Below are 26,860 nucleotides of genomic sequence, written 5' to 3'. Positions count from 1 at the left end.
TTACAATGTGTAAACGATAAACTCAAATATGTACTAATTGCTGCTGGCTAACTGATTTTTTAACAGTTTGGAAAAGTACGTGCCCTCTTGTCTTATACCACGACTCTGAATTATTGAGGGGACGCGTCCCCCGCTTACAACATCTGTGTATTTTTGTATCTACTTCATCTAAGCATTCATTATTTCTGGCACGTTTGGCTAATCGCGAAAATGGGGATGAATAATGATAAGGTGAAATGGATGAAAGGACTGTCACAAACACACAAGGACAGCACACAACACGTTACAGTGGCGTAGCAACATATCGCGAGCTCCTGGGCGTTCTTTAAATTTGAAATCTCAATGTGAATTTATACAAAATTTTAAAGAATAAAAAAAAAAAGGTAAAAAAGGTAAAGTGTTCCCCTGTGCATAGCACCACGCCATGAAGGCGTATAGGGGGTGTGGGGGTAACGCCCCACACTTTCTTGATCCGGTCGTGAGTGGGGGTGATGTGATCAGCATCACGCCCCTGACCGCCTTTACCCCCCAGGGTTTCCCCCAGGTACCCATGTTATTCGACGCTGGGTGGGCGCCGGGGCCGCTTCCACCGTTAGAAAAGTTCCCGGATTTGAACCGGCCGGGGATCGAACCCGGGACCTTGAGCATGGTAGTCAGACGCGTTACCGACTTTTTTTTTTTTTTTTTTTTTTTTTTTTAAAGGAAAGCCCCTATGCGGAAGCTTCCCCCATCACACTTCATTCACTCATATCATTTCATTCATATTTCAATTTCAAGACTTTTCAGGACAGACAATCACAAACATCCATGGCCGAGCCGGGAATCGAACCCGGGACCCCTGGCGTCGTAGCGCGATGTGCTAACCACTCCGCCACAGGGGCCGCCCTCCGACTGAGCCACCGAACGTCAGCAAAATATAATATTTAAATAATAATAATAATAAATACTGGCGAAAATGATATTTAATAATATGCGACGGAGAAATTTACACTTGGCAGAGGTTGTAACACAATGTTGGAATTTTCTTTAAGTAAAGTAGTTTAAAGATGTTCTTCAGGCACTAAGACATAACTGACATATTATTAAATATTCTAAACTATTCTTAAATCAGAAATGCAAGTAGAGAGGGGGAATATGGGCGCTAAACCACCAGGGGTGCCCACAGGTGGATATTATGGCGCAAGTTGTGCCATTGAGATTTTTTTGGGGGGGATTTTTCCATTCAAATAATATAAAATTCAACATTTATATATTTTTCCAAAATATATGTAAATATTTTACACCTTAAATGCACCATATTTAATCCATTAGATGAACAAAATAAAGTGTTTAAGGGTATTATCGAAGGTGGGGGGGGGGGAGAGCAAAGTTTTACCAGTGCATTCGTGTTCAGTTCATTCATGGTATTTATGCAAGTCGATGAGATGTGTACGTGACAAATAGCTGAAAATTAAAATCCTTTTTATTACAAGTGTATTAATAAATATGACTTTTTTTGTGAATGAATCCTGCGAACCTCGTGTATGAATATGCATACCAGAGTTCATCAAAAAGCTTGTTCGGTACGCATTGATTACCATATTTTTTTTCGAGCCAATTTTTAGTCCATACTTTTATTTCTTAACTTTTAATAAAAAGAACAAAGCAATAATTCTCGTACAACATTCTTCAAATTGCTCGTCCATCCATACAGATTGTTTGCTCTGCGCAATGTCTTACGAGAACAAAAGTCTATCGACAAGTATGCGGTAACAAGTACCGTGTGAGGCGAAAACTAGCAAATGGGTAGCCAGTCCAGCGCCAACTAGGGCATTTCTACTGGAATTTCCAGTTACGTGTGATTCAGGCTTTAGATTATGGCGGGTATTTTAGTTAGAGGGGGATTGAGCATTAAATTGATGGGGCATCCAATTCTTGTGTATTGCTATTGCGGAAATTCCGGTGTGGAGACTGAGAATTAATTTTTTTGGACAATAAGTCTAAAATTGGGATGGAAATTTTGGTGGTAGGATTGAGTATTAAATTTAAATGGGGAGATAGGAAGCTCTTGTTAAAGTGTTAAATCTTAGATTGTCGAGGGATTTCTGTAGTGGAGAGAGAGTTCGAACATTAAATTATTAGCGATATGGTATCCACACGTTTTCGACCCCGAACGTGACAAAAGAGAAGCTGGAAAAATACTAAATATCTCGGGATCCTAAGAAAGTATTGACACCCCATTAAAATAATATTCTTGAAATCCTTCAAAGAAATTGATGTAAAAATTTTCTTCCTCGCTTCGCTCGCAATCTTGATGTGTTGATACAAAGCGGGTTTGGCTCGTTACTGACGTGATGTGAAGTTTTATACTATAGATAACACATGAGCGATATTCATTACTAACAACACTTCTTAAAATATTATACTTAGTGTTAGTATACTGCTTAATTTAAAGCAGGTGCACCATTTGGAACAAAAATATATCGAATCCGAATTACTAACTTCTTGTCACAGGAAAATTTTACATAGAAATTAATCGAACAATTAAGAAATATGGACAGTTTAATGGTATTTCATTCAAATAGACATCAATTGTTACATATTCATTCAAACTATTTTGGGGAGCTTATGATGAACGATTTTAGGGACGGCCTTGAGTGATGGGCACCCCTGTTTGGGGAGGAGAGGCAGATCAAGTATTGTTCAGTCAGGATAAGAAAATTGTTATTTCGATAGACACGCTGTCGTAATTAAATACTTTGTGGGAATTACGATATGATTTGGGGGGCACATGATATGATTTGGGGGGGGACGCATGACATGATTTGGGAGGGATTGCGCCATTGGCCTGTAAACCACAACCCTGCCAAGATATCTAGCTACGAGGCTGGCTCTTCGACACAATCTCTTTCAATATCAAGAAATCTCAAATTGGCTCACACCTTGCTCCGTGGCAGTTACAGATGCTTTATTGTTAAAATATTAAAATTGGAAGTGCAAGGTCAAGAGAAATAAGAAAAGACAAGACAAAGCACTTTTTATTCAAGAAAATAATAAACGGATAAAAATGTCCAAGCAAGTTATCGTGAATTTTTGCGTAAATGTTTCACATGAGAATTCCGACAATAATTTTACTTTTTCGGGGTCCCTTAGTCTTAGGGTCCAGCCCGCCTGCATGTTACGGCTCTGATTTGACGTATTCATTCAAATTATAACGTTATACTACAATTTAAAGCCGAATATAAAAACAGAATGTTTAAATTTTATTTCCCACAAAAAATAGCCTCTTCCACGTATTTTTCTCGCTTCTATTTATTACATTTTTCGTATCAACCTCATGGTACGCGAGGTCCCAACAAGCGCGAGGGCCCACTTCGCCCATCCCTTGCTACGCCACTGACCCCTTACACCCCTAAAGAACTAAGAAAGCAATGTTAAATAATGATACACATATTTTTAAGGGAATTCTTGGAATTCTGTAAAATACGATTTTGTTTATTAGGGCATTTTGCAGCTTAGTTTGAAGAGCCCTTCAGATTACCCCTTTTGCTATTTGTGCCCCACCAGCAGTTGTTTATTTTTCGTAACGTTGGTCAGCAGGGGCAGCTGCTGATGCCACCGAAGAAATGATGGCCTACTTCTGGTTGTCACAATGTGTTTTTATGTTCGTGTGCAGATTTTTACCTTTCCCGGTATTCGCTAAAGCCGAATTGTGAGCGCGTCAATGTGAAGAACCATTTTGCGGAAGAACCCTGTCTTCCTGGTGCATTGTGAGGGACAAATTACGAGCGTGGCAGCGTGCAGGAGGCCGCTCCAACAAAAGTATGCCATTTCCACCGGCTGCCCCATTGTTAACAAACGTAAAGACAAGGTTGCCATAGCATGACTCCAAGATAGCTCGAAAGGGTTATTTATAGGAAGTACGGACACGCAATTTTCGCATTTATTTTTTGTATGTGTATGCATATGTGAGTGTGTGTGTGTTATTTGTCTCACTTTTCTCGTTATTTTCACCAAATTTGTGTTGCAAAAAAGAAGAAGAAGAAAACCCTCTGGTCAACTTTGAGGGGCTAGAATCAAAAAGTTTTCTAATACCGTTTGGGATTATTTTCCTACATAACTATTACATTTGCCTAATCATAATAATTGAGGACTAAAAGTGGTAAACGTTGTAAGTGCCAAAAGCGAAAGTGTTGGGAAATCGCATCGTTGCGCACATCAGTCCGTAAGAACGTTCACACTAGTGACCTCTTTACACGCCCTTTGAACTACTTAGAGGGCTACCAGCCACTTTTCACGTTTACCATATTATAAAGCATGCCACATTTCACAGTTTAACGTGGAAAACGTTGTTTAAATTATTTTGGCACTTACAGCGTTTACCAATTTTAGTCTTCAATTACTCAATACTTTGCTCGTCATGTCTCGGAGATTAACGAAAGTACGAATAACTTTTCAATTTTATTATTATTATTTTTATTTTATTTTATTAAACCTGAAAAGTTACGTGTATGCTATTCAGCATGGGCGTCACCAGAAATTTTTCAAGTTGGGTCAGGTCATGGATAAAATTTGAACAGTAGAAATAAAATAATAATTATAATTATTATTATCATTATGCATATAATAACATTATAATAGCTAATATTATGAACTAATTATACTCGAGGAGATTTTTCTACTCGATCCACCAGATGAGTGAAAACCCAGGACAACAGTTTTTCATATAGATAGTGCACTGAAATACACATTCTATTTTGTTATTAATTTTTAGATAGCTCGTTCAAGAAAAAGCTTTAAAAGTTAGGGGTAAATTTTAGTCATACAGTATATAATTGTTTGGCCTAACATATAACTCTAAATTTTGGAATTTTGAAAACTGTGAAAGCATTTATTTTTTGGATCAAATGACAGATTATAAAAACGTAATGTATATTATGTATTTTACACTCACATTCTCAGATTTAATGCAGATTTTGCTTTGGTTAGTTTGTTCAAATATTAACTAACTCAACTTTATTTTTATTAATCACAATAAAAGTAACACAATTAAAAAAATTGAAATGAATTATGATAATTTCTAGGAAAGGGGGTCGACGGAGCGATTCGCCGCCCCCCCTCCCGACGCCATGCTACTCAGTATTAACAATTATATTAAGAATTTAATTCGTGCATATTCTTAGCCTCCTGTACAGCCACGGACAATTATGAGTTGTGAGCAACCTATTGATTTTACAGAAGTTGCAAATAATCGACATATAGGCTAACTGCTTGGGTCTTTCAAAGAGCATTTTAGAGTAATACAGTATTATCAGAAACATTTTTCTTCCATTTAAAGCCTGATCTATATTACTAATGTACATACTGGCTGCGAGAAAAGGCATCTGACTGAAAATTTATACATTATAATAACTTTCTATGTAAACCAGTGAACCCTCGCGTAGCAGAATGGTTAGCTCTCTCGGCTTCGGTGTAACCGTCCCGGGTTTGATCTGCGACAAGTTCCACACTTTCAGTGTTCACCCTACATCATGAGGATAATTTCGGACCCACCTGAAGTGAAGTATGATCGGGAAAAAACGTCGAAGATTTGTATATTTTTGCTATACGAAAGTGGTGCAATTCGCGAGAAACACTAAAATTCTGTTAAAATACCAAAATTCATGTTATTTCGCGACTGACTATACATAAAAACGTGTTTGCTTAGCATATCATTTTATACTCTTTTCTCTGCCTTGTAAACAAGGGGTCCCGGGTTCGATACCCGGTGTAAGCACATAGTGGTTCGGATTCCACTTTAAACTGTAGGTCCAGTCCCGATTAGCCTTACTGTGCATAAAGTGGACTTAAAACAACAACTCAATCAAAAACAATATACACTTCCAGTTAACAATTAACGTTCACAAATGCGAAAAGTTTCTCTCACGCTTATACCATTTGACGTTTGTTCCTTTTCTTGCTTGCGGTTTTCGCACTCCCCTGTAATCGGTTATTTTCTCTGTTATTCATGAAACAAGAGAAAAAGTAAGACTTACTTTCAGTACAGAAAACATACTTTTTATTAAATGGTAGCAGTTTTGAATATTAAAAACATGGCAGCTCTCACAGTAATCTTGGCATACGTACATCTTCATCACTGAAGTTTCTCGGTTCGAATTCCGGCCTGGGCATGTTGGTTATTTTTGAGTGTCCCTTCATCACATCATCACTCATCCTCATCCACGCGATTGGCTGTAATTTGAAGAAAAGCGACAATAACAAAAATTCAAAAAAACTGAAGAACAGCCCACATGATATCCACTATTCTAAGGTATCAAGTAGAAGAATCTCCCAAGAACATTAATAATAGTTTGGCAAAAAATATTTAAAATTTTAATTTGTTTATTAATTATAGTTATTAATATTACTCTTAATAATAATATTCAATTTTACATCCACGGCCTGACTTCCCCCAACAAAACATTCTGGTTTCTCCGATGTTCTCTCTCTCTCTCTCATAATTTTCTCGCCTCGCCTTGTTATCAAGGATACCCACGTTCGATTCCCATTTAAAGCAATAACCCAATAGAGTGTCATTTAAACTGTAGGTCCAGTTCCGACGGGTCTATCTGTGTATAAAGTGGTGTGAAAGCAAACTTCATAATGTAAAGTAACTATATTTTTTTGTGTGTGTATTCCATGCAAACCAAGAAAAGGAATTATATTGTGAACACGATCAAGATATTTCAGTACAACTGTTACCTTACGAAAAGAGTAAAGTAATATGGCTATGTTACATTCGCTTTGACAATTTTAATTTTTCAGTCCACACAATTCCCCAAATTTTATTTAAAAATACCGAGGTTTGCAACACTGCCGGGAATTGCAAGCGGAAGCTGTTTTTTTGGTCAAATCTCCCTGCCGCTCCACCTTTAAGTATTATTTGCCAATAACGGTACACGGCGTCCAGAAATAGCCCTCGCGGGGTCAAAACTAACGGGTTGGCGAGGAAAACCACAATGTGCGGTCTCAAATAGTTGACCCCTTTCTCGTCATTGTTGCCGCTTCTTGTGGTTTCCAGCCCTCAAGGACCCTGGGCACATCAATTAGGCTTCGACACCAAATGTCCGTCCTTTCTGCCCAAAAGTAGGATTTCTCCCTTCTCAAGAACTTGAGACGCAAAATCTGTATACCGCTTGCCTTCTTTTTGTGAATCCTGCAGTTTAGATGCGAGTGCACGATTATTATTATTATTATTATAGTACTGTTATCATCAGGGCCCGAATTTTGATGACATTTCATCTTTTAACTGGTACAACGTAGACATTGCTAACTAGTACAGAAATCCTGAACACCCTCCTCAGGTTGAAGAAATGTAATTTTTTTGGGTCATTTTTTGGTCATTTTTCAAAATTTTGTGTAATTTTTAGGTCATTTTCTTAAAACTTTTGTGTCATTACATGCTGAAACATAAGAAGTTCAACAATTTCTGTTTTGTCTGAATGTTATCTTGCGGTGCTTACTCTGTGTTTAACGACCAGCGCAACAAAGCCTGTCTGAAAATCGCGAAATGCAACATTGTCCAGTTTCTTATTCACAGTCCGTACAACACACTAAAGTGAAGAAGCAATTGAAGGGGTCAGCGCAACAGTGGTCTAAGCCACATTTTTTAAAAAATAGAGAAACTGCAAGTTAAAGTTAGACAATTGTGGTTTTTCTTGGAATTTGGAAATCCCAATCTTTTTGGTAGTGGTGTGTGCCATGATGCTTGGTTAACTTAACTACAATGATATATAGTGTTTGGTTAAGTAGTTTTAGATATATTGTAATTTAATAATTTTTATGAGGAACCTGCAACACCCTTCCTTGGTTAGACCACTGTTACACTGACATGTTTGTACATGAGAAAAGAGAAAAAAAAATATTTGAAGAAATGTAGTGCAAAGAAACATATTTCCATCCTAATATTTTGTTTATAAGTTTTAATATTATTTAAAGTGATTACATAGTACACAATGTGGTTCTATTAATAAAATGTTTAGAGTATACACTGTATCATTACGAGCAAGAGCATAACAGTTTTGCATACTGTTCCAGTATGTTTTGTGCATGATTACACAGTACTACACATAATCAGAAATGTCAAAATGTCTTCACTATCATCCTCCATCATATGATCTATATTTTCATCTTCCTCAGTTATATTTTGAGATACCAGACTATTGTAAAATGAATGCTGAATGGGTGGAACATATTTCAAAAGGTCATGAATATCTTTAAGTTTCTTTGGGTTTATTGGTCTTGGATTGGAATATTTTGGTATTAGCTGAACATGTAGTTCAAGAGTGTGTTTATCCCTAATCTTTTGTCCTTTAACAATATTCACATATGTACCTTGCTCTATAGCATCTGAATAACAATACTTGACACAACATTATTTTCCTCCTTTTCATTACTCGAGACATCACTTTCACCCTGAACGTCAGCCATCTTTGATGTTATTACATTGACCTCTCATTGGCAGTTTGAGGTTGGACCAAGTTTGCGCTCAAACAACACGGAATTTTGTTCGGGGACAAAAATAAGTGGCTTCTAACCAGGATATACGTGGTGAATTGGTATAATCCACATGGTAGGAAGATAGTTCACCTCGATTGCAAACAGATGGCAACATTATCTCATTTTGCCTGTTGGGGAGGGTTAGACCACTGTTGCACAGACCCCCTCAATTGTTAAATTGTTAGTCTTGGAATATTATTTTCAATAAGCAGATTGTGTTTTGTACGAATTTTTGGGTCATTTTTCAAAGATTTTAGGTCATTTTACAGGATTTTTGTTGTAATTTTAAAGGTCATTTTTCAAAGATTTTTAAGTTATCAAACTCCGGGCCCTTGATCATCATCATCAACAACAACTTCCTTCATTTCACTCCGTATGCAGGTTGGTATTTTGGAGTCAATTCAGTACATTGTGTAAGAATTAGTGTCAATATTTCGTGATATGAAAAATACAATATCTGTGCATAAAATTAACTTAAAACAACAATTCAATCAACAATATAAAACTGATATAATAGAAAAATGGAACCACTATGCTTTATTATATGAAATACATATTCTGTCATAAACGTAAAATTTAGTGTTCAGTAGAAAGAAAATTTCATAATTTTGCAAAACTGTTGCCATTGTTTTCTGATTATAATTATACTCCAATCAGCAATAAAGGAACGTTTCTATTGATGTTATAAATTCATTTCGGTTTCTTGCGATGTACACAATTCTAGTTCTTGAAGAAGGACTGTTTTTTCCCTTTAAACTGTCTTTGATTACTGCTGGTCGTTCATTTGACCATGAGCTGCAAATTTCTTTATTACTTTTGTCTGTCTGTAGCTACAGGTGTGAGTTTTGAAGTTTCCTTTATGTACAGATAGGATAGGTTAATCGGGAATGGGGGGAATGGACATAGTTTAAAGTGGGATCCGAACCGAGTGATTCCACCGTGTATCGAACCCGGACTCCTTGATTACAAGGCGATGACTATGTCATGGAGGCCTTAGTTACACATGGATAGGAGTAGGAATAGGTGATAGAGAGAGAGGGTAGCGGACATAAGCTCACCGGCAAAAAGCTCACCTGCAAAAAAGCTCATAAATAAGCTCACCTATATTAATGTAAAAGCGGACAAAAGCTCATCACAAATAATACAATTGTATTATAAAATAATAATTGACATTTTTTGACGGTGCCTAGTGTTGCCCACGGGACGAGACGGGACAGGCTTTTAAAAATTCGAGACGAGACGAGATTGATCATGTGTCCCTTTGACAAACGAATATTTTCGAGACGAGACAGCATTTCACAGCATTTCCACGAGACGAGACAGGCCAAAGTCTCGTCTCGTGGGCAACACTAACGGTGCCTAGTCGCAATTAGCCTTAAACCCCTAGAACGATGCACCAGTAGCCCCACGAATCATGCACGCGTAGCCCCACAAATAATTCACGGTAAGGTTAGGTTAGGTTAGGCAAACAATTAAAAATTGGGGTTATAGTAATATCAGGAATATATATTTCGTTTCTTAAGTATTACATGCCCAACGGATCCAGTCTTTCCCTTCTTTTTTCACTATATATTCGTAACCATCAAAGACCAATTTCTTTTTTCCCTTTTGCGTACTTATTACGTACTTCCATTCTTTTGTCCTGCACTTCCTAACGCTACGCCTCTTGGAATTATAATGTTCTTAATCTATATCCTTTCATAATGTTGGTCTAAAGTGAAAGGAACAAACAGCCAATGGCGATAGAGAGGGGGGATATCAGAATCGTTTAAATATATAATTTAATATAAAAAATATAAATAAAATTATATGTTTTATATGTAAGTGAGCTTATGTCCGCTATCGGTGAGCTTTTGTCCGCACTTGTAATATAAGACTGGCAGTGAGCTTATGTCCGGTGAGCTTATGTCCGACACTCGAGAGAGAGAGAGAGAGAGAGGGGGAAGTGGATATCAATACAACGCGAGACTTAGGGGCACGCTTTAGACTGAAGCTATGTAAATGCTTCCAAAAATCTTATAGCAGCTTTACACCAGGGTGGATTGATCTAAATCAGGTGATTAAAAAAAAAAACACTGATTTAAATAACTCTAAATTAATAATTTATAGAATAATATACATAAGGATTTGGTAGACATCAGAAACACTTTTGGTGAAAGTACATTAATCTCGTAATCATTTAATGGTGACTATTAGGTTCTAAGATAGGAAAATGAAGAAAATAAAATATATGTACTATGGTGTGACGCTATACGAAAGGAAGTGTAAACACAGGATTTCTCTTCATTTAAAATTCAATAATTTCATGAGCAAAAATAGCAAACATTTTGTGTAGAAAAATATACAAAATACTAAATAGTCTCAATATCATTAAACTGTAAATAAACATGGCAGCTGAAATTTTTTCAATACCATTAATGTGTAAAATGGCCACCTGTGCTGTATCTGAAATTTTCTCAAATAAATAAATAAATAAATAAAAAGTAGCTCACAGACATAATGGATTTTCATACATATTTTTCATTTACAATCATGTTATTTTCTTCAAAAATGTCAGCATGTTTCAAAATTTGTTATTTAAAATATAAAGTGTAGTTGGAAATAATTAACGCACATAGCATCAAAAAATGCAAATGCAGACACATTTTGATAATTTCCAAGTTGAAAATAGAAATCTAAATATACAATAAAGATGATATCAATGTTCATACAATTAGTTTGAAGTTTTTAAAGCCTACTTTACGCACAGACAGGCTAATCGGAACTAGACCTACAGCTTAGAGTGGGATCTTAACCACTATGTGTCCCCGTCGGAGACTGAACTCGGTACCCCTTGATTACAAGGCGACAGCTTTACCGCTACGCAATGGAGGAGGCATAATATAATCAGTGAACGTTGATATTGTACCTAGGTATATTCACACACACGCAAGCATACAAGATAGATTTTGAAAACTAAATATTTTAGAATTAGTAATCTGTTCAATAATAATGTCAACAATCAATAGTTATTATTTGCAGTCTAGCTACTAAAATTATAATATTGTTGGGTTATTGAAACGTGAACTCCCCTCTCAATTTCTCTATTTATATGTACGGCCATTGGGTTTTACCTTTGAAAAGAAGTGCTCGTTACAAAACCAACTTGAATGAATTATACCTTTCCTATTTTATTTTGAGTTTTATGTCAATTTTATGCACAGAAAGCCTAATCGGAACTGAATTTACCGCTAAGAGTGGGACCCGAACCGCTGTGTGTCTCCAGCAATCAACCCGGTAGTCCTTAATTATAAGGCAACGACGTTATCACTAAGCCATTACTAATTATACCCTTTCATACAGTGGTGCCGACTTGAAGTAAATTTGGCTGTAGTCCAATGCTAACTTTCAAAAAATCAAAAACCTTGAAGTGGTGTGGTTTATCAAGTAAATTTTGAGGAAAGTTATTTTTGCTTTGGTGATAAATGGCGTCCATTGCGTAGAGGGACCACAATACGAAGCCTGCTAACAAAGACATCCCTGTCGCAAATTACCCAAGAAAATTTTGAATGCGCATCACGTGACGTTCACTTATCGCTTGTTCGAGGAGGGGGTTGTCTTTGTCCCGGAGGTCAGCGACCTCTTATCGAAACCTTTCCAGGAATACAGTGGAATTCAATCCTAGGCAACTTTGCGAGAAGCGAATGCACGCTGATGCAATTCTGAATCGTCCCAAAAATACAAACACTACGATCCTTATCTTGAAGGAAGAGTTTAGTTTTCGGAGAAACGATGGTTGAGTAATCATGCTCATTGCCAGGAGCTATACGATGGTATTTCTTGTTACGCGAAATCACGGAAAGTTCGAAAACTCAAGAATAACCTGTCTCATCGAAGGGTAGAGATGCACGTATTAAGACCGTATTTGGAGAGGAGTCTAAACTAAGTGTCTCACATGTAAAAAACTAATAATTAATGTTCATAATCTTAATAAGATTAATATGTTTTAACATTTTAACTGCCATGTGTATCAGATTGATAAACAACTTGCAAGCGTGTATAATTCTTACTTCTTATACACAGATCCTTTGAAAACAAATGTGTGCATGAAACTACTTTGTTACTACAGGGTGTGGTTATATACACGACCTAGGTTAGAATAATTTTATACCATCAATACAGGTCCGACATCCCACAAGAAAATGCAAAACTCAGCCTGGCAGTTAAAGTGTTAATATTAAGATCATTAAAATAAGTCAATTAACAACAATAATTATCATTGTCATTATTACAAGAACAGGCAAAAGGTGATATAAGAATACAGTAGAGATATAACAGCATGTTTTCCTTATGCCTGGTCAAGATCACTAAAAATTGTATAAAATGAGTTCTTCTACCGAAGAAATTTATGCCATTTTTTAAAAAATGGATTATTTATTGAATACCCAAAAGATTGTTAGGTACGGCTGAGGAAAAGTAAAGTCCCTGATAATTTTTTATTCGTGTTATTATATTATTAGTGGTACGAATAAATTCTCACAGGTACTGTCAACGCATAGCTAAATAAGCGTTATGTAATCCTTACCTTTAAGCAGGGGCGCCGACTTACCAAAATTATTGGGGGTGCTCTGATCACTGAAATAAATTAATGAATGACTCGCTCTCCCTTTTTTAAGTTTTGGCTTCAGCGTTCGGAATCTCATAAAATCCGATGATTAGATCCTCTTAAGCAAAATTATTTGGGGGCTTTGCCCCCACATCGTTAACATTGGGGGGCTCGAGCCCCCCAAGCCCCATGGAGTCTCAGCCTATGCCTTTAAGTAAGTTCTGCGCAAGTAAATCAACTTCATACTATACAACAGTTATATTTTGACACCGGCTCGTCATCCGCTAGAGCGAGCAAGAAAAAAATCTGGACATTTTCCTCAAAACAATGGGTTATGTAATTTTTTTCAATTTCAGTTGAAAATTAGGAACCTAAATACGGTACTAATATATATATATATATACAGTGTGCGAATTAACGAGGGGGGTGGATTCTCCCCCCACAAAACATTTTATCCCCGGGAAAAGAAAATTAATTTTATCCCTGCCAAGGATGTTTTTATGACCCTCAAAGAAAGTGGAATTATAGGCATACAGTATACCATTTCTTACCATTTCTTAACTGTAACAAACAACTGAAAAATTATTCTTGTCCATTAATTGTCAAGAGATCAAAGATTCCCATGCCGGAAAGTATGCAGCCTTGTGGATTAAAGGAGGACCATTCTGCAATTGACCAACCTCACCGAATGTGTATTCATGTGTATTCAAGTGTTCACAAGAAACTTGTAGGTGGTTAAATGGACATTTATGTTTATACCTAGTAATGGAAATTTAGATGCATTTTCGGTGTTACTAGTTCGATAGTTCCTTTTGTGTACGAGTTTGGGTTTTCTTGGAACGTAAATAGACTGTTTCTAAATTACGTCATGAATGTATTAAGTAAGATTTGAAGATTTGACCTAGGTTAGAACCAATATTCAAGGTACTTAGAACCACAGTGCAATAGTTTAGTTTACTGATTGGTAACATAGATACAAATTTGCCCTACTTCCCAAAATGAAACAATACGCCACTGAGTGGGCCAACGGCGCCAGCGGGGTGGGTGTGGGAGCACTTGCCCACGCGAGATATCTGGGAAAAGTTCATGAAATTCGAATGGTGAAATTGTAGCAATATTTTATTACAAAAAATATTGTTTTCTACGATTCATATACTGTCAGTTACAACAATTAACTGCCATGTCCAACAAGATGACGTTTACGCAACAGACCTTACAATCATGTTGACTGCCGTAAGTAAGGACGTGCAGAACGGGATAAAAATTGGTCGGGATGGGATTGGGAAAGAAATATCAACGTTCTGGACTGAAAAAAAATCCTCAATTTCCAGTTCAGGTCGGAAAATTGTACACACTATTTCCTCTTCAATTGATTGTTTTTGCACTCCTGAAATAAAAAACTGTTAATTTCAAGAAATTTCAGACACTTTTAGTGCAGAAAGTATCAAGAATTACTTTTAGATAAGATCCTTTGGAATTTCTCGGCTGTTCGGGATTACGAAAAGTCGGGATCTGATCTCGATAATTCAGACCGTCATTTCCAATAATTATTTTTTATTTTATTGTAGGCCTATCCTTCCGCATATAAAAGCATGGATCAGAGGTACGATGAAGGGCAGTAGATGAAGTAGTATCTGTTTGATATCTGTGCTTTGTGAAAAAGTATAAAAAGACCAAGAACTGTTCATCAATAAAGTGATAGATGTTTATGGAAAGGAAGTAAGGCGAATCCAGTTAGGTAGAAGACTGGAGTCTGAACTTGTAGCTATACAGCGCCAGAGTATTTTAAATTCAATTTGAATTGAATGATTTGTAAAGTAATAATAATAATAATATAGCAACAACAACAATAATAATATAGCAATAACACTAATAATAATATAATAGCAATAATAATAATAACAAAACAACAACAATACAAGTTTCTATGACTGAAGGGCAAGATATGAAATCTTACTATGACCTCTCCCGAGAAAAAGTCCTGCGGAAGGCCTTGGAGGGGTCATCCCCCAAAGCCAAAAGTTTAATTCGTACAGTGTATATATAATTATTAATTTATTCTGCAAATTATATTACCAAAGTAAATACAGCGGCTTTCCCATCGCACTGACTTCCTGAGCTGAGCTTGAAGCGAAAATATTTATTGCATTTTAAATACCTTACGCTAGTAATTGCAAGAAAATTAGATCGGACTTGCGTCCTCATAGTAGTCTGTTCGTTTTGTTACCATGGAGAGAGAGAGGAGTAAGAAAATAGAGAGGAACGGGTAGATAAAGAGAAAGGAAGTGGGAGACAGACAGAGAGAAAGAGAACGAGAGAGAATGTTGGAAAAACAGATATATAACTGTTATGTTAAATGGTACGTTATTGTTTCAGAAGTCTTTACTATTAATATTATTATTTATTTGGGTTTTAAGTTCACTTTATACAGAGATAATCTAATCGGGACTAATAGGATCTTAACCACTATGTGCATCCACCGGATATCCAACTCTGACCCCTTTATTACAGGGGTGACGACGTTACCACTACGTCATCTGAGAGGCTATTATTATTATTATTACAGTTAAGCTTACAATTTACTATTTTACTGATTTTTTAACGGTAAAAATCTGATATTCCCCGGACACCTATAACTTCTTCGTTTTGTCAATTTTTGACATTTGTACTTACCTATCTGCTTCGCGGAACATTCTTTAAGGTGCATTCACGTTTTTCGTCCCGGAATCGGTGGGAAATTTAAATTAAAAAATTATTTTTGTTTGAAATTTTTGAGTCCAAATTTCCCACCGATTCCGGGCCCCGCCCCTGGGGTAATTAACCTACCGCCCCCAACCGCTATCGCGGCTCCGCCTCCGCTCCGCTCCGGCTCCCCGGCTTTATCTATAGAGTCCCTGTTAAAGGCATGTTAGAAATTGGCCGGAGTCACCTGCCCCCAAATGAGCCCCAAACTTTTAAATTTGAAGAAATCCGTTACATCACACAAAACACCTTCCAGATGTTAGACAATGCTACAGGAACTTATTACCGTAAGTAGTTTCTTCTGTAAAAATGAAGAAATCTGTCCGGGGAATATCAGATTAGTACCTTTTTAACTACAAGAGAAAACGTTCTTACCCTACATATTACATAAAATTACTAATAATGTATAAATATACCAAGTTATCCAATAAAGAAAGTTAACAATATTTAGAATTTAAAAATTAGGCAATCACTCCACACCCACTTGCTATGTTTGTTACTCATTCAGTTGTTTGCATTTTCATGGTGAATAAACGAAATCAAATGTCAGTTCTTACCTCGTCGCTTTAGAGTACACTATCCCTGACGCAACATTGAATAATAAACCATTCATCAATGGTGATGTCATGAATCATGATGGTATTTGATTTCATTAGCTTCTAATGAGGCCTGCCATTGTATTTAGATACTGCTAAAGCAACAATCGTGTCACAAGAATGTATCAACCAGAATGCAGTCTATCGATACATGAAGAACGATTGCTTTCACCACACCTCCCTTAATCAGCACAATCACCGTTTGGTGTACACAAGAAAACAACGACGAAAACTAATATATTTACCCTGTGACAAATATAAGTTGTATGTAATCACTTCGTCACGGATATGTAAGGGGTCAAGTCTCGGTTAGTTTGTTTGTACATAAAGTGAATTTAACATCAAATAAATCTGCATAACGCATAACTAGCCTATTTCAAATGCATTATAACACCACAACACAAAAATTGAAGATCACTGGTTTCAATACAAATTTTTGTTTGATGTAAATTCTTCCGTCACTGGTAATGCGAGGGAGCATTCCTACATCTCTTTCCCTTTTCTTTCTTTCATACGGAAAGAAGGAGAGAGAGAGAGAGAGAGAGAGAGAGAGAGAGAGAGAGACCAACATTTCCATCATACTGCCTCACAGAGCTTCAGTTCTATGCCTGAGCCAGAATTCCCACGTCACTGTATTGACGTGGATGCTTTGACGTAAGCAAGCGCCATCATTTTACAAAGGATATCTTGGTTTATTTATATTTTAATAGTATCATACGTATACTTTAATTTTAGTAAATATTTCATAATTTTGTTTAAGAAACCCTGCAGTGAATTTTTGAACGTTTCAAAATATACAACCGAAAAAACTATGTCAATTTCAAGAAAATCCTGAAACAAAGTTATTAGAAGTACGCTAGGCTATAATGAAAATATACTATCTTCTGTTCCGTAGTTGGTTTGTGAATTGTTGATGTTGGAATATTTAGAACTTTGCAACATGTGTCAGTTGGGAGCAGGCAAAAAACATACGGGAAACTAACAGTGAAATAAGTTAGTTTATCATGTTACAATTAAAATTGTATGTAAGGAAAATAGCACATATCAATATAAATATACTGTCACGTATCAAAATATGTCAGTGTTTCTATTAAAAACTATATTGCAAATACTATTTTCCATATTCTTTAGACTAATGAATTATTAATTATTATTCCGACCGACGAAGAAAGTGGTATTACGGAACTCGAAAAACGTTTTATACATTGACTTTATCTTAGGTTCCATCTTGCAGTTACAAAAAGATTGTGAACACTTTTGTAAATTGATAAAATGCGCCAATGGCCTTTTTTAATTAGTCATGCCGCTTGGAGAAAATTGTACAAAGTAGAGAAATGTTTCGGTCTCTTGTTAGGCCATAGACATCTAGTACCAGACTGGAAAAACTGGGTTCACTGGAGCCCTATATCTTGCTTGGTCATACTCATAGCAAAGTGGGTGAGTCAAAGGTGACGATAATGTTTTCAAATTAATAGAAAGTATCGAGTGTGACATATTAGAAGGAAACTTAACAAGACAGTGAGCTCATCAGTCATACTGGTGTAAATATGGAGTTTTCCGATCTAGTATTATGTAGATGTCCGTGCTTCAATGTTTGCGTATGTAATCAATGTTTCTCTTTCTTTCATCGGAGCTTTTACTAGAATGGAAGGTCTTTCGATTCCATGTAGCTGTTTCAGGAAAGGGTTATTATTGGGAGCCAGGACCCGTTGCTGGCCATTTAATCTCCAGTACTTGCAGTTGTTTGTTTTGTGAATCACATCCAGCAGCTGCCCTTAAAACTTCTCATCGTCTTTTGTCCGCACCACCAACCTTCAAAAGGCCAGCACGGAAGTGAAAGTCGGCAGCAACTGGACAAAAATTGGGCGAATGTGACATGAAGTTGAGGGATAACCGGCAAACATGGACATTATCAGCAACGGCCATGCTTCCGAGTGGGTTTGCAAGGAGGGAGGGGGCGGAGGAAGGGTTGCTACAAAACGGGATTTCTGCCCCCTTCACCAGTCGCAGCTTGTACCCTTTTCCGCCTCAAAATCTCGCTGTCAAAGTGACCTCTCCGTCACGACCAATCAGAGGCCAGCGTTTTGTGACCCCCTGTGACATATTGTTACCAAAATAGCTTGCTTCCAGGTCCGGTGCTTCAACTGGACATCATCAGACGGTTGACGGAAGTGAAAGAGTTAGGTTAGGAGGATACACCAAACTTCGAGTTGCGTTGTGCCCGTGTTCTATTCTTTCTATGCGTCATACAAGGTATTCCAGCCAGGAGACTGACGTGTGGCTTGCGTAATCTATCAATGACTGGATCTTCCAACTACTGGTTTTCCTGAGGTGAGTATTTGTTTTCAGCGTGGTGTTAGCACCTATTCTATTCCATTGCATGCTGTGGCAGGTGGTCGCTAAGTGATAGTTCTTTGTCTATCGAGTTTAAGGTATGTACAATATTGAAAAATTGCATTTCGGGTTATGCAAAGGGCTCAAGTAAGGCATTGTTAAAATCACATTTTAATTAAAATTTAGTATTCTTTCATCCTACATTACAATTACGCTACTCAAGTGCCCAACGGTTTATTAAAGCCATGTAAGATTGAAGTATTTTATTAAACCAATAATTTCCTCCGATAAATATGGGGAGGAGAGGTTTCAAACGATTGTGTTCGATGGTTTTTTTAAAAAAATTGTCATATTTTCAAGAAAAGATAATGATAGCTGGGTCGTGGGCACGGGGTGCCAGATTTTTTCTTGTAGGGGTGGTCAGTTAGGCAATATGAAATTGATCTAGTAATGGCACAGCCGAGATAACTTATGAACTTCCACTGTTAATTCTAGGCTGTTCAGGGAAAATGCACTGAAGTCAAAAAATGCAATTTTACAGCAGACCGTTGTTTGTTTATGTTTATTTTTCTTGAGAGCAAACATTAAAGACACGATATACATGTCGGGTCAACACTGTTTAGAATCTTTACACAGGCCCAATATAAAATTAATATTTATATAAATTAATATAATATTTTCAGAATAATTGTGACTTTTGTGCCTTTTCACGAACAGTCCGGATTTTTTGTGGAAAGTCTAGTCTAGTCATGGTGAGTGAATATCGGGAAGAACTGTTTCTCTTTTCGATTTTCAAACCATTAATACATTGCGACGCAGTCATTATCATATTTTGTTATAACTACCCCCTTCAATCAAGGGAAACATTTGAACGTTATCAAGGAGTTCCGAGTTGGATTCCCGGTGAAGGCATATGGTGGTTTGGATCTCATTTATACTGTAGATATAGTAACAATTGTCCTATCTGAGCATAAAGTGAACTCAAAACAAACAAAAGATCGACAATTGGAGTAAAACAGTAGTTACAAAGTTTGTCATGTGCCGCCTCATAAAATTGTTTGGAAAACTTTCCCGTCGGGTAAAGCCGTACCCGCCTCGGTTGAGTGCTGGATTCACGATCACGCCACCCACGGACCCAGGTCCGAGTCCTAGTGTGGAGACTCCTTTGTGTGCGTCATTATTAATTATTTAAAGCTATTTACCTTCCATACTCATCGTCACAATTAGTCTAAAGATGATGAAGCCTAAAATAGAAAGACACAAATAAAGCTGTATGAGATCTCTTAGGTCCAAATATCTATCTTGGATAAGTACCTCCGAAACTTGTGAATATCAGACAACATCGAAAGCAAACCATACGAAAAATTCACGTGAATGCTCTAGGACGAATTCAAAGCAGATGCAATTTTTCAGATTTTGGAATTAGCGTGTTTTGTTTTTTTCGAAAGGGGAGGAATTTTCGATCACGGATTCGCTGGCGTCGACACAGATAGTCTAATCGGGACTGGACCTACAGTTCAAAGTGGGATCCAAACCACTATTTGCCTCCACGAGGTATCGAACCCGTGACCTCTTGAGTGCTTGAGTACATGGCGAGTACATGCTTGAGTACATGGCGACAGCGTTAGCATTACACCATCGGGAAGGCTGTGCTTTTTCTTTTACGTTCTTCTTTTGAAGCCAACTACAGAGCATTCCCTGACATTCGCTACGAGACTCGGCGGCAAGCGCCCCGGCATCAGAGTTTGTCTTTCCGGGTGAACGGGTCAGCGACAGTCGCTAGAGTCGGCTATTAAATTTACAGTTTTTCATATTGTGTACTAACCTTGACTACAGGAAGGTGTTGAAAATGATGTCCCTCTGCTGCAACACATTCCTGGCATCTCCGAAGGAAATTGGCATTTACACGTGCAAGTTCGTCTACTGTAATTCTCCCGATTTTTCGTACAATACTCTCTTTTAACTCACGGATGGTGTGCGAATTGTCTTTGTATATTTTATTTCCCCATTTTTCTTTCCACTTTTATTCAGAACTGACCTTGTTACTCTAAACTTTTTTTTACGAGGTTTAATATAAGCGACTGTCGCGCACCCGTTCACCGGAAAGACAAGCGCTGATGCCGAGCCGCTTGCCGCCGAGTCTCGTAGCGAATGTCAGGGAATGCTCTGTAGTATATCGTTCGGTTGTTCTGCTGGGATACTAATGAACTGAAATTATTTTATCGATAATAGGAACTTGCTTTTCCGTTTTTTTTTCTAAATAAATTATTGTAATGCTTAACATTGTAGATTTTTATTATAGGTATTTTGATGTTTTATGTTAGGTAATTTTTCACACTGCACTCCATTTATGTAGGACCAACACCTGTTATACTATATTATCATCCGGCCCTAGGGAATTCGCCCGAGGCCCCGCGCTTCAGGGGCTCCCCGCCAAACAAATTAATTGTGTATGGTTTATATAGGATCCTGGCTACTTTCTCCTAACTTCGTAGACTGTTTTGTCATACTAGAAATATCAAAAAGTACTGAAATTAAAGTCTAAACAAAATGTTACTACATAAAAATCGTATTCAAATATTTCAATTGAAATAATATGAACTATTCGCTTAATTATAGAATTGAATCATGAAATAAAAATATTATTTTATATGAAACTATGAAAATTCAACACAGCTTCAACATTCGATGGAATTTAAACGAAATATTATTATGATAGAAAATGTTATGGAATATGATCAAAAATTGCCACTTTGATAGGTAAAATAATAGTTTCATATTGGACATACCCAATTTTGTAATTAAATATAATAAACGTCACACCCTGGCACATCGGAAGTGAAAAGAAACACTAATTTAGCCTACTATAATTCTTGATTTTAAACCTTCAACTTCTACTTACTTCTCATAGGTAAATAATACGAAATGAGGAAATATACAAATTCAATTATTTATTAATTGTAATTATATATGATTATAGGCCCGGCATATATTGTATGCCACAGGTTCCGCACCCATCTAGGACCGGCCCTGGTCACAACAGATGCAAATACAAGCATGCACGTTTAGTAGCTTACAGGTTTGACTTCATTGCAAACTATAGTGATTTTACAATATAGTTCCTATAATAAGAAGCTGACTAATATGTGTGCAATATACATCGAGTTCATTCATTGTGAGTTCCGCACCCCGTCTAAAGAAACGCATGCTCTACGTGCAAAATGACTACGTTTTCGTTAACATATAGAACAAAACAAACAATTATCTCGCGTGTTCAAATAATACTTAACAGGAGTTAGTAAATGTTTACCTAGCAGATACACTTGACAGCTAACTGAAATGGCTAGGTAGTTCGCTTTGAAAACAACTAGAACAACACTAAGAGTCGTTAGAAGCAAGGAGAGAGGTGAAGAGGGCCTTCACCAAAGTATCCACAATGGAAACATGTCTGACTGGTCATGTTTGTAGGATATTTGTGCACACGCAATGCCACTTTGTGTGTGTTTAGGCGGGGGTATTACCAATGAGCAGGAATTCCTACTCTGGTAATGTTTTGGTTGGTTGAATTGGTGTTTTAAGTCCACTTTATGCACAGTAAGGGTAATCGGGACTGGACCTACAGTTTAAAGTGGAATCCGAACCACTATGTGTCTCCACCGGGTATCGAACCCGGGACACCTTGATTACAAGGCGACGACGCTACCACTGCGCCATACCCTGGTAATGTTTAGATTAATCTTCAAGAAATTAGTTTTCCTTTCACTAACTTTGTTGAAGCAAAATGACCATCAGTGAAGATTTATAATATGATGTAAACCCGTCCACACACACGTTTGATTTGATTATTTTTCTTTATTTAGCGTCGATTTTCTGTGACTTTTGTCTAATCGCGACGATGAGGATAAGTGGTGAATTTGATGAAGAGACACTCACAAAGAACGCCCATGCCTAGGCTGGGATTCGAACCCGGGACCTCTGCCACACACGTGCTCTTGTGTGTGTACATGTATGTAATATAGCTACAACCTTGTCATACGCGCCACTGTGGTTCAATCGGGAAGGCGTCTCACTGCTCATGTGGGAGTCGCTGGTTCGATTCCCAAGTGAGTGGGGGTTCAGGCGACGATTTTTTCTTGCATTAGCGGCTCTGGAGCATATCCAGCATCCCGTCACCGGAGCGTGGTGCGTTGTCCTTTAGCGTCGCTTTTATTCTGCCACTTTTGGCTAATTCCGACGATGACAATGAGTGATGATATTATAAAGGGACACAGAACACCCATGCCCAGGCCGAGATTCGTACCAGGGACCCCTGGCATCTTGGGAATCTGAAAGCTTTGACATAGTTCAGTTTTTTAATGGCCGAGTGCAATAAATGGTGGTCGTTTCAGAGCTTAGTCGAAAGTTCTAGGTTGTGATCATTTTTTTAGCAGGCCCCCGTGGCGGAGTGGTTGGCACATCGCGCTACGACGCCAGGGGTCCCGGGTTCGAATCCCATCCTGGGCATGGTTGTTTGTGAGTGTCTATTCATCAATTTCATCACATCATCACTCAACCCTCCTATCTTCGGAATTAGCCAAAAGTGGCAGATAAGCGAAGTAAAATAAGCAAAATTAATCAATCAATTCTATCATTTTTCATGTACTTGTCGTTCATTCACCTTGTCGTAATTAAAGTTAAAAAAAAAGAGAAACTAGAGAATCGACACCAAGTAACGGAACACAAGAGTTTATGTGGTTATAATATTTCTGCAAAATTTCTACGCCAATTGAAATTAACAATTGTTCCCATTAAAAAGAAAAGTATCAATTGGTTTGAAATGTTTTTTTGTGTGTTGTTGAATTGAGTTTGTGTTTTAAGTCCACTTTGTGCCCAGTAAGGCTAATCGGGACTGGACCTACAGTTTAAGATGGGATCCGAACCTATGCATCTCCACCAGGTATGGAACCCGGGACCCCTTGATTACAAGGCGACGACGATACCACTACGCCGTTGGGACTCTTTGTATGTTGTGCATGGACGTCTGAAAGAGGCACCACCCCGGAAAATTAATGTCCACCTAAAAAAGTATATTTCACACAATTTCATTTGTCACAGTAATTTATGTTAATTATTATATAAGGACGTTGAAGAAACGTGATAATTTCAGACTGAAGCAGTTTTTTTTAGGGGTATCACTATTATGGGAAAAAATATGCCTCCTTTGCACCCCCACTGGAAAAAAAAAATACCTTCGTGTTGTGTACCCTTTCTTTCTACCTATTTGCATTTATTTAGAACTCAACACAATAAATACATTTCAGTCACCATACGATTGAAGTTCGAAAGAAAGCAGTTGACTAATTGATTCAGTCATGTGTGTCGTTAACATTGCTGTTACGTTATTGTAGATATCCAGCGTATGTTTTTCATTGAATACTGGTGTGACGTTTTATGTGGAAGGGGAAGACCATAGAATTCAGCATGATTGTGTTCTCTAGTGTAAGGTACATGCATGCAAGGAAGACAAAACAATCGCACCACAACACGCTACCGTTGGATCAAATATCAATATTTCCCTGCAGCTCGGAATTGTTCTAGCGTGTTGCATTATAACTTTATATCACGATGATCAGTAGGTCGAGCTTGCTCAAATGTTTTACGAACGTGCCTCATGAAAATTATTGACAATTTCCCATCTGTTTTGTTTTACTTGCAGGTGGCCCAAGATGATGTCGCAGGGAGTTCCATTGCCAGTGAAGTTCGCGATGCGAGGCGACGCGGAAGTTCGCGACGGCAGCGCGGAAGATTTGCCGTTGGACTTTTCGGCCAGAAAAAGCACGGACAACGCAGTGAATTTGTCCATGAAGGCGGAGTGGAGCTGTGAATCGGACGAGAGTGTACCGTCGGGTCCCGAATACAACGCAGTATCACCTTTAATGTGCATGCCGCAAAAACAGAGTGAGCCACTTCTAGGGTTAGGTTTGTTCAATAACTTCATGCAAGCCGCTCCCCCACCCGCGCCAGTTCAATCGTCCCTCATGCAGGTACCTAGCAAAGGCAAAGCTTCGCGGCCTTTCAAAGCTTACCCCAAAGACCCTCTGAGCTTACCTGTGGGTCTGGGAGGACTTGCCGTGGGCGTCTCGACGGCGGAGGCGTTCATAAGCCAAGCGTCGAACCAGGCGTACAGCGAATTTCGACGCCAGATGCTAGCGCAAGTTGAATCAACCAAGTGTCGTCGTGCCAGGCCGTCTAGACCAAGTAGCGAGGAGCCACCGCAACCTGAATCGTCGTCCACCGAACAACAGGAATCTCCAGGAAAGCGACGTGCTAACGGAAAACCTTACGACCCAATTAAAGACGCCGCGTACTGGGAGAGGAGACGAAAAAACAACGAAGCAGCGAAAAGGTCCAGAGACGCCAGGCGAGCCAAAGAGGACGAAATAGCAATCAGGGCTGCTTTTCTGGAGCAAGAGAACCTGAAACTGAAATACGAGGTGGCAGCACTACGCAACGAAACAGCCAAACTACGTTGTTTACTCTACAGCAGTTAAAATTCAAATGCAGTATTGGACGAGGAAATTGTGCATTGTGAATGTGTTATGAGTGTAAGACAATCGTGGATGAACAAACCATCACGAAGTTACGAGTGACACGTTCCTCAACATAAACTATCTCAGGTAAAATGTATGCTGTGATCGTAGAGACTATATTCTGAAATTTTTTACAAGAAATGTATTTACCGACGTAAGTTGGGTTTTATCAAGATCTCTGCAATATGTACAAATATTTATCAAAATAAGCTAAATGCAATAAGTAGGTGCTGATTCTATGTCAGTATATATGTGTACATAGATATAACTATTTTAATTAAATAAGTATATTCCGTTTATTTAAAGCATGATTACATTTATGAAATTGGATATAATTATGCCTTTCGTGTGTCAGTTGTTAATGTTGCACCACTGCTTTTGATTCGACGGGCAACCCACAAGCAAATCCATTCTGAGTGTACGACTGGCATAATTTCAGTTTGAACTTTATTTGAATTCGTTTAAATTTTGATTTTAAGTTGACTTATGCAATTTAGGCTAATTGGGACTGGACCTACAGGTTAAAGTGGGATAAGATCCGAACCACTATGTACCTTCACAGGGATTTGAACCTTATTGAAAATCGAACAGTTGACTCCGTGGATTGAAGAAGGAAGAGTTTGTGATTCCCACAAGTTGTTCTTTCTTTCATTACTTCATAATTCATTTTGATTCACCAAAAGGGGCTAACAACGGTGTAAATAACTCAAATACAAAGAAAAATAAGTGGGTACGCTAAAATATAAAATAATGTAAAATTAATTATTTTTACTGGGAAAAAAATGGCTGGGAAGGATATCGAGACGGGGTTATTCAACTGGAGACGACACTGGTATTATATTTGAAAAAATAAAAATACCTAAGCCAAATTTACTTTACTATACGCTGTCCCAGCTAACTGTGGAGGAAGGCCGCGCATAGCGTCAGAGAAGCGAGGGAAATCTATTGGCCAGAGCGAAGCAGTACACGCTGAGGGAAGGCTGGTAACTTCAGTCGCTTTCCCCCACTCCACGCAATTCCGTTCCTCTCACGTGTTCATTGGTGGAGCTGTCTCGCGTCAGTACTTGCGCAGAGTCTTGCTTTCGTTTGCCTCCTTCACAGTTAGCTGGGACGAAGTATATGTAACTTTTTTCAGACATACTAGACGGATATCTACCTGATTATTTATAGATAGGTAATTTTCTTTATCGTAATCGGGAAGCACAGGTGCACATTAGTAGAACATGTGAAACTGTTCAACGTGGGCTCCAAATGCAATCAAGGCGTCCCGGGTTCGATCTCTGTGGAGGCACACTGTAGGTCTAGTCTCGATTGGTCTATCTGAGCACAAAGTGAATTTAAACTTTTGTGTGTGCAGCGTGCTTGTACAGTGGAATGCATAAGTATCAATAATTCACTGAATGTTAGCGACGCTGATTACATTGGCATGCAATGTTAATTGGCAATTATCCATTGTCTAGTGTTTTTATCTATACTTATTCTAACGCTACTTCTCTCGTCTTCAGGTGAACAAATTT

At 37.9% G+C, this 26,860-nt stretch overlaps 1 protein-coding gene across 2 annotated transcripts; it reads left to right on the top strand.

Moving 5' to 3' along the window:
- Positions 1-18,480: 18,480 nt before the first annotated feature.
- Positions 18,481-25,604, top strand: LOC145980595 (protein giant-like). 2 transcript variants are annotated; one of them, XM_083113633.1, is made up of 2 exons: positions 18,481-18,771; positions 24,470-25,604. In XM_083113633.1, exon 2 carries the CDS (start codon positions 24,480-24,482, stop codon positions 25,302-25,304), a length of 825 nt encoding a protein of 274 aa, XP_082969759.1. In that variant the 5' UTR covers positions 18,481-18,771; positions 24,470-24,479; the 3' UTR covers positions 25,305-25,604. The 2 variants fall into 2 exon arrangements, with proteins under 2 accessions (XP_082969759.1, XP_082969760.1); XM_083113634.1 differs by lacking the exon at positions 18,481-18,771 and adding an exon at positions 18,820-18,872.
- Positions 25,605-26,860: the final 1,256 nt, after the last annotated feature.

The sequence above is a fragment of the Lepisma saccharinum genome, chromosome 28 (assembly GCF_977018435.1).
Source record: "Lepisma saccharinum chromosome 28, izLepSacc3.1, whole genome shotgun sequence".
NCBI classification, from domain to species: Eukaryota; Metazoa; Arthropoda; class Insecta; order Zygentoma; family Lepismatidae; genus Lepisma; species Lepisma saccharinum.
This window is presented reverse-complemented; position numbering and strand designations above follow the sequence as displayed.

What these genes read in the sequence shown, in the direction of transcription:
- LOC145980595 (XM_083113633.1), top strand. Translation starts at nt 24,480, where the DNA reads ATGATGTCGCAGGGAGTTCCATTGCCAGTGAAGTTCGCGATGCGAGGC.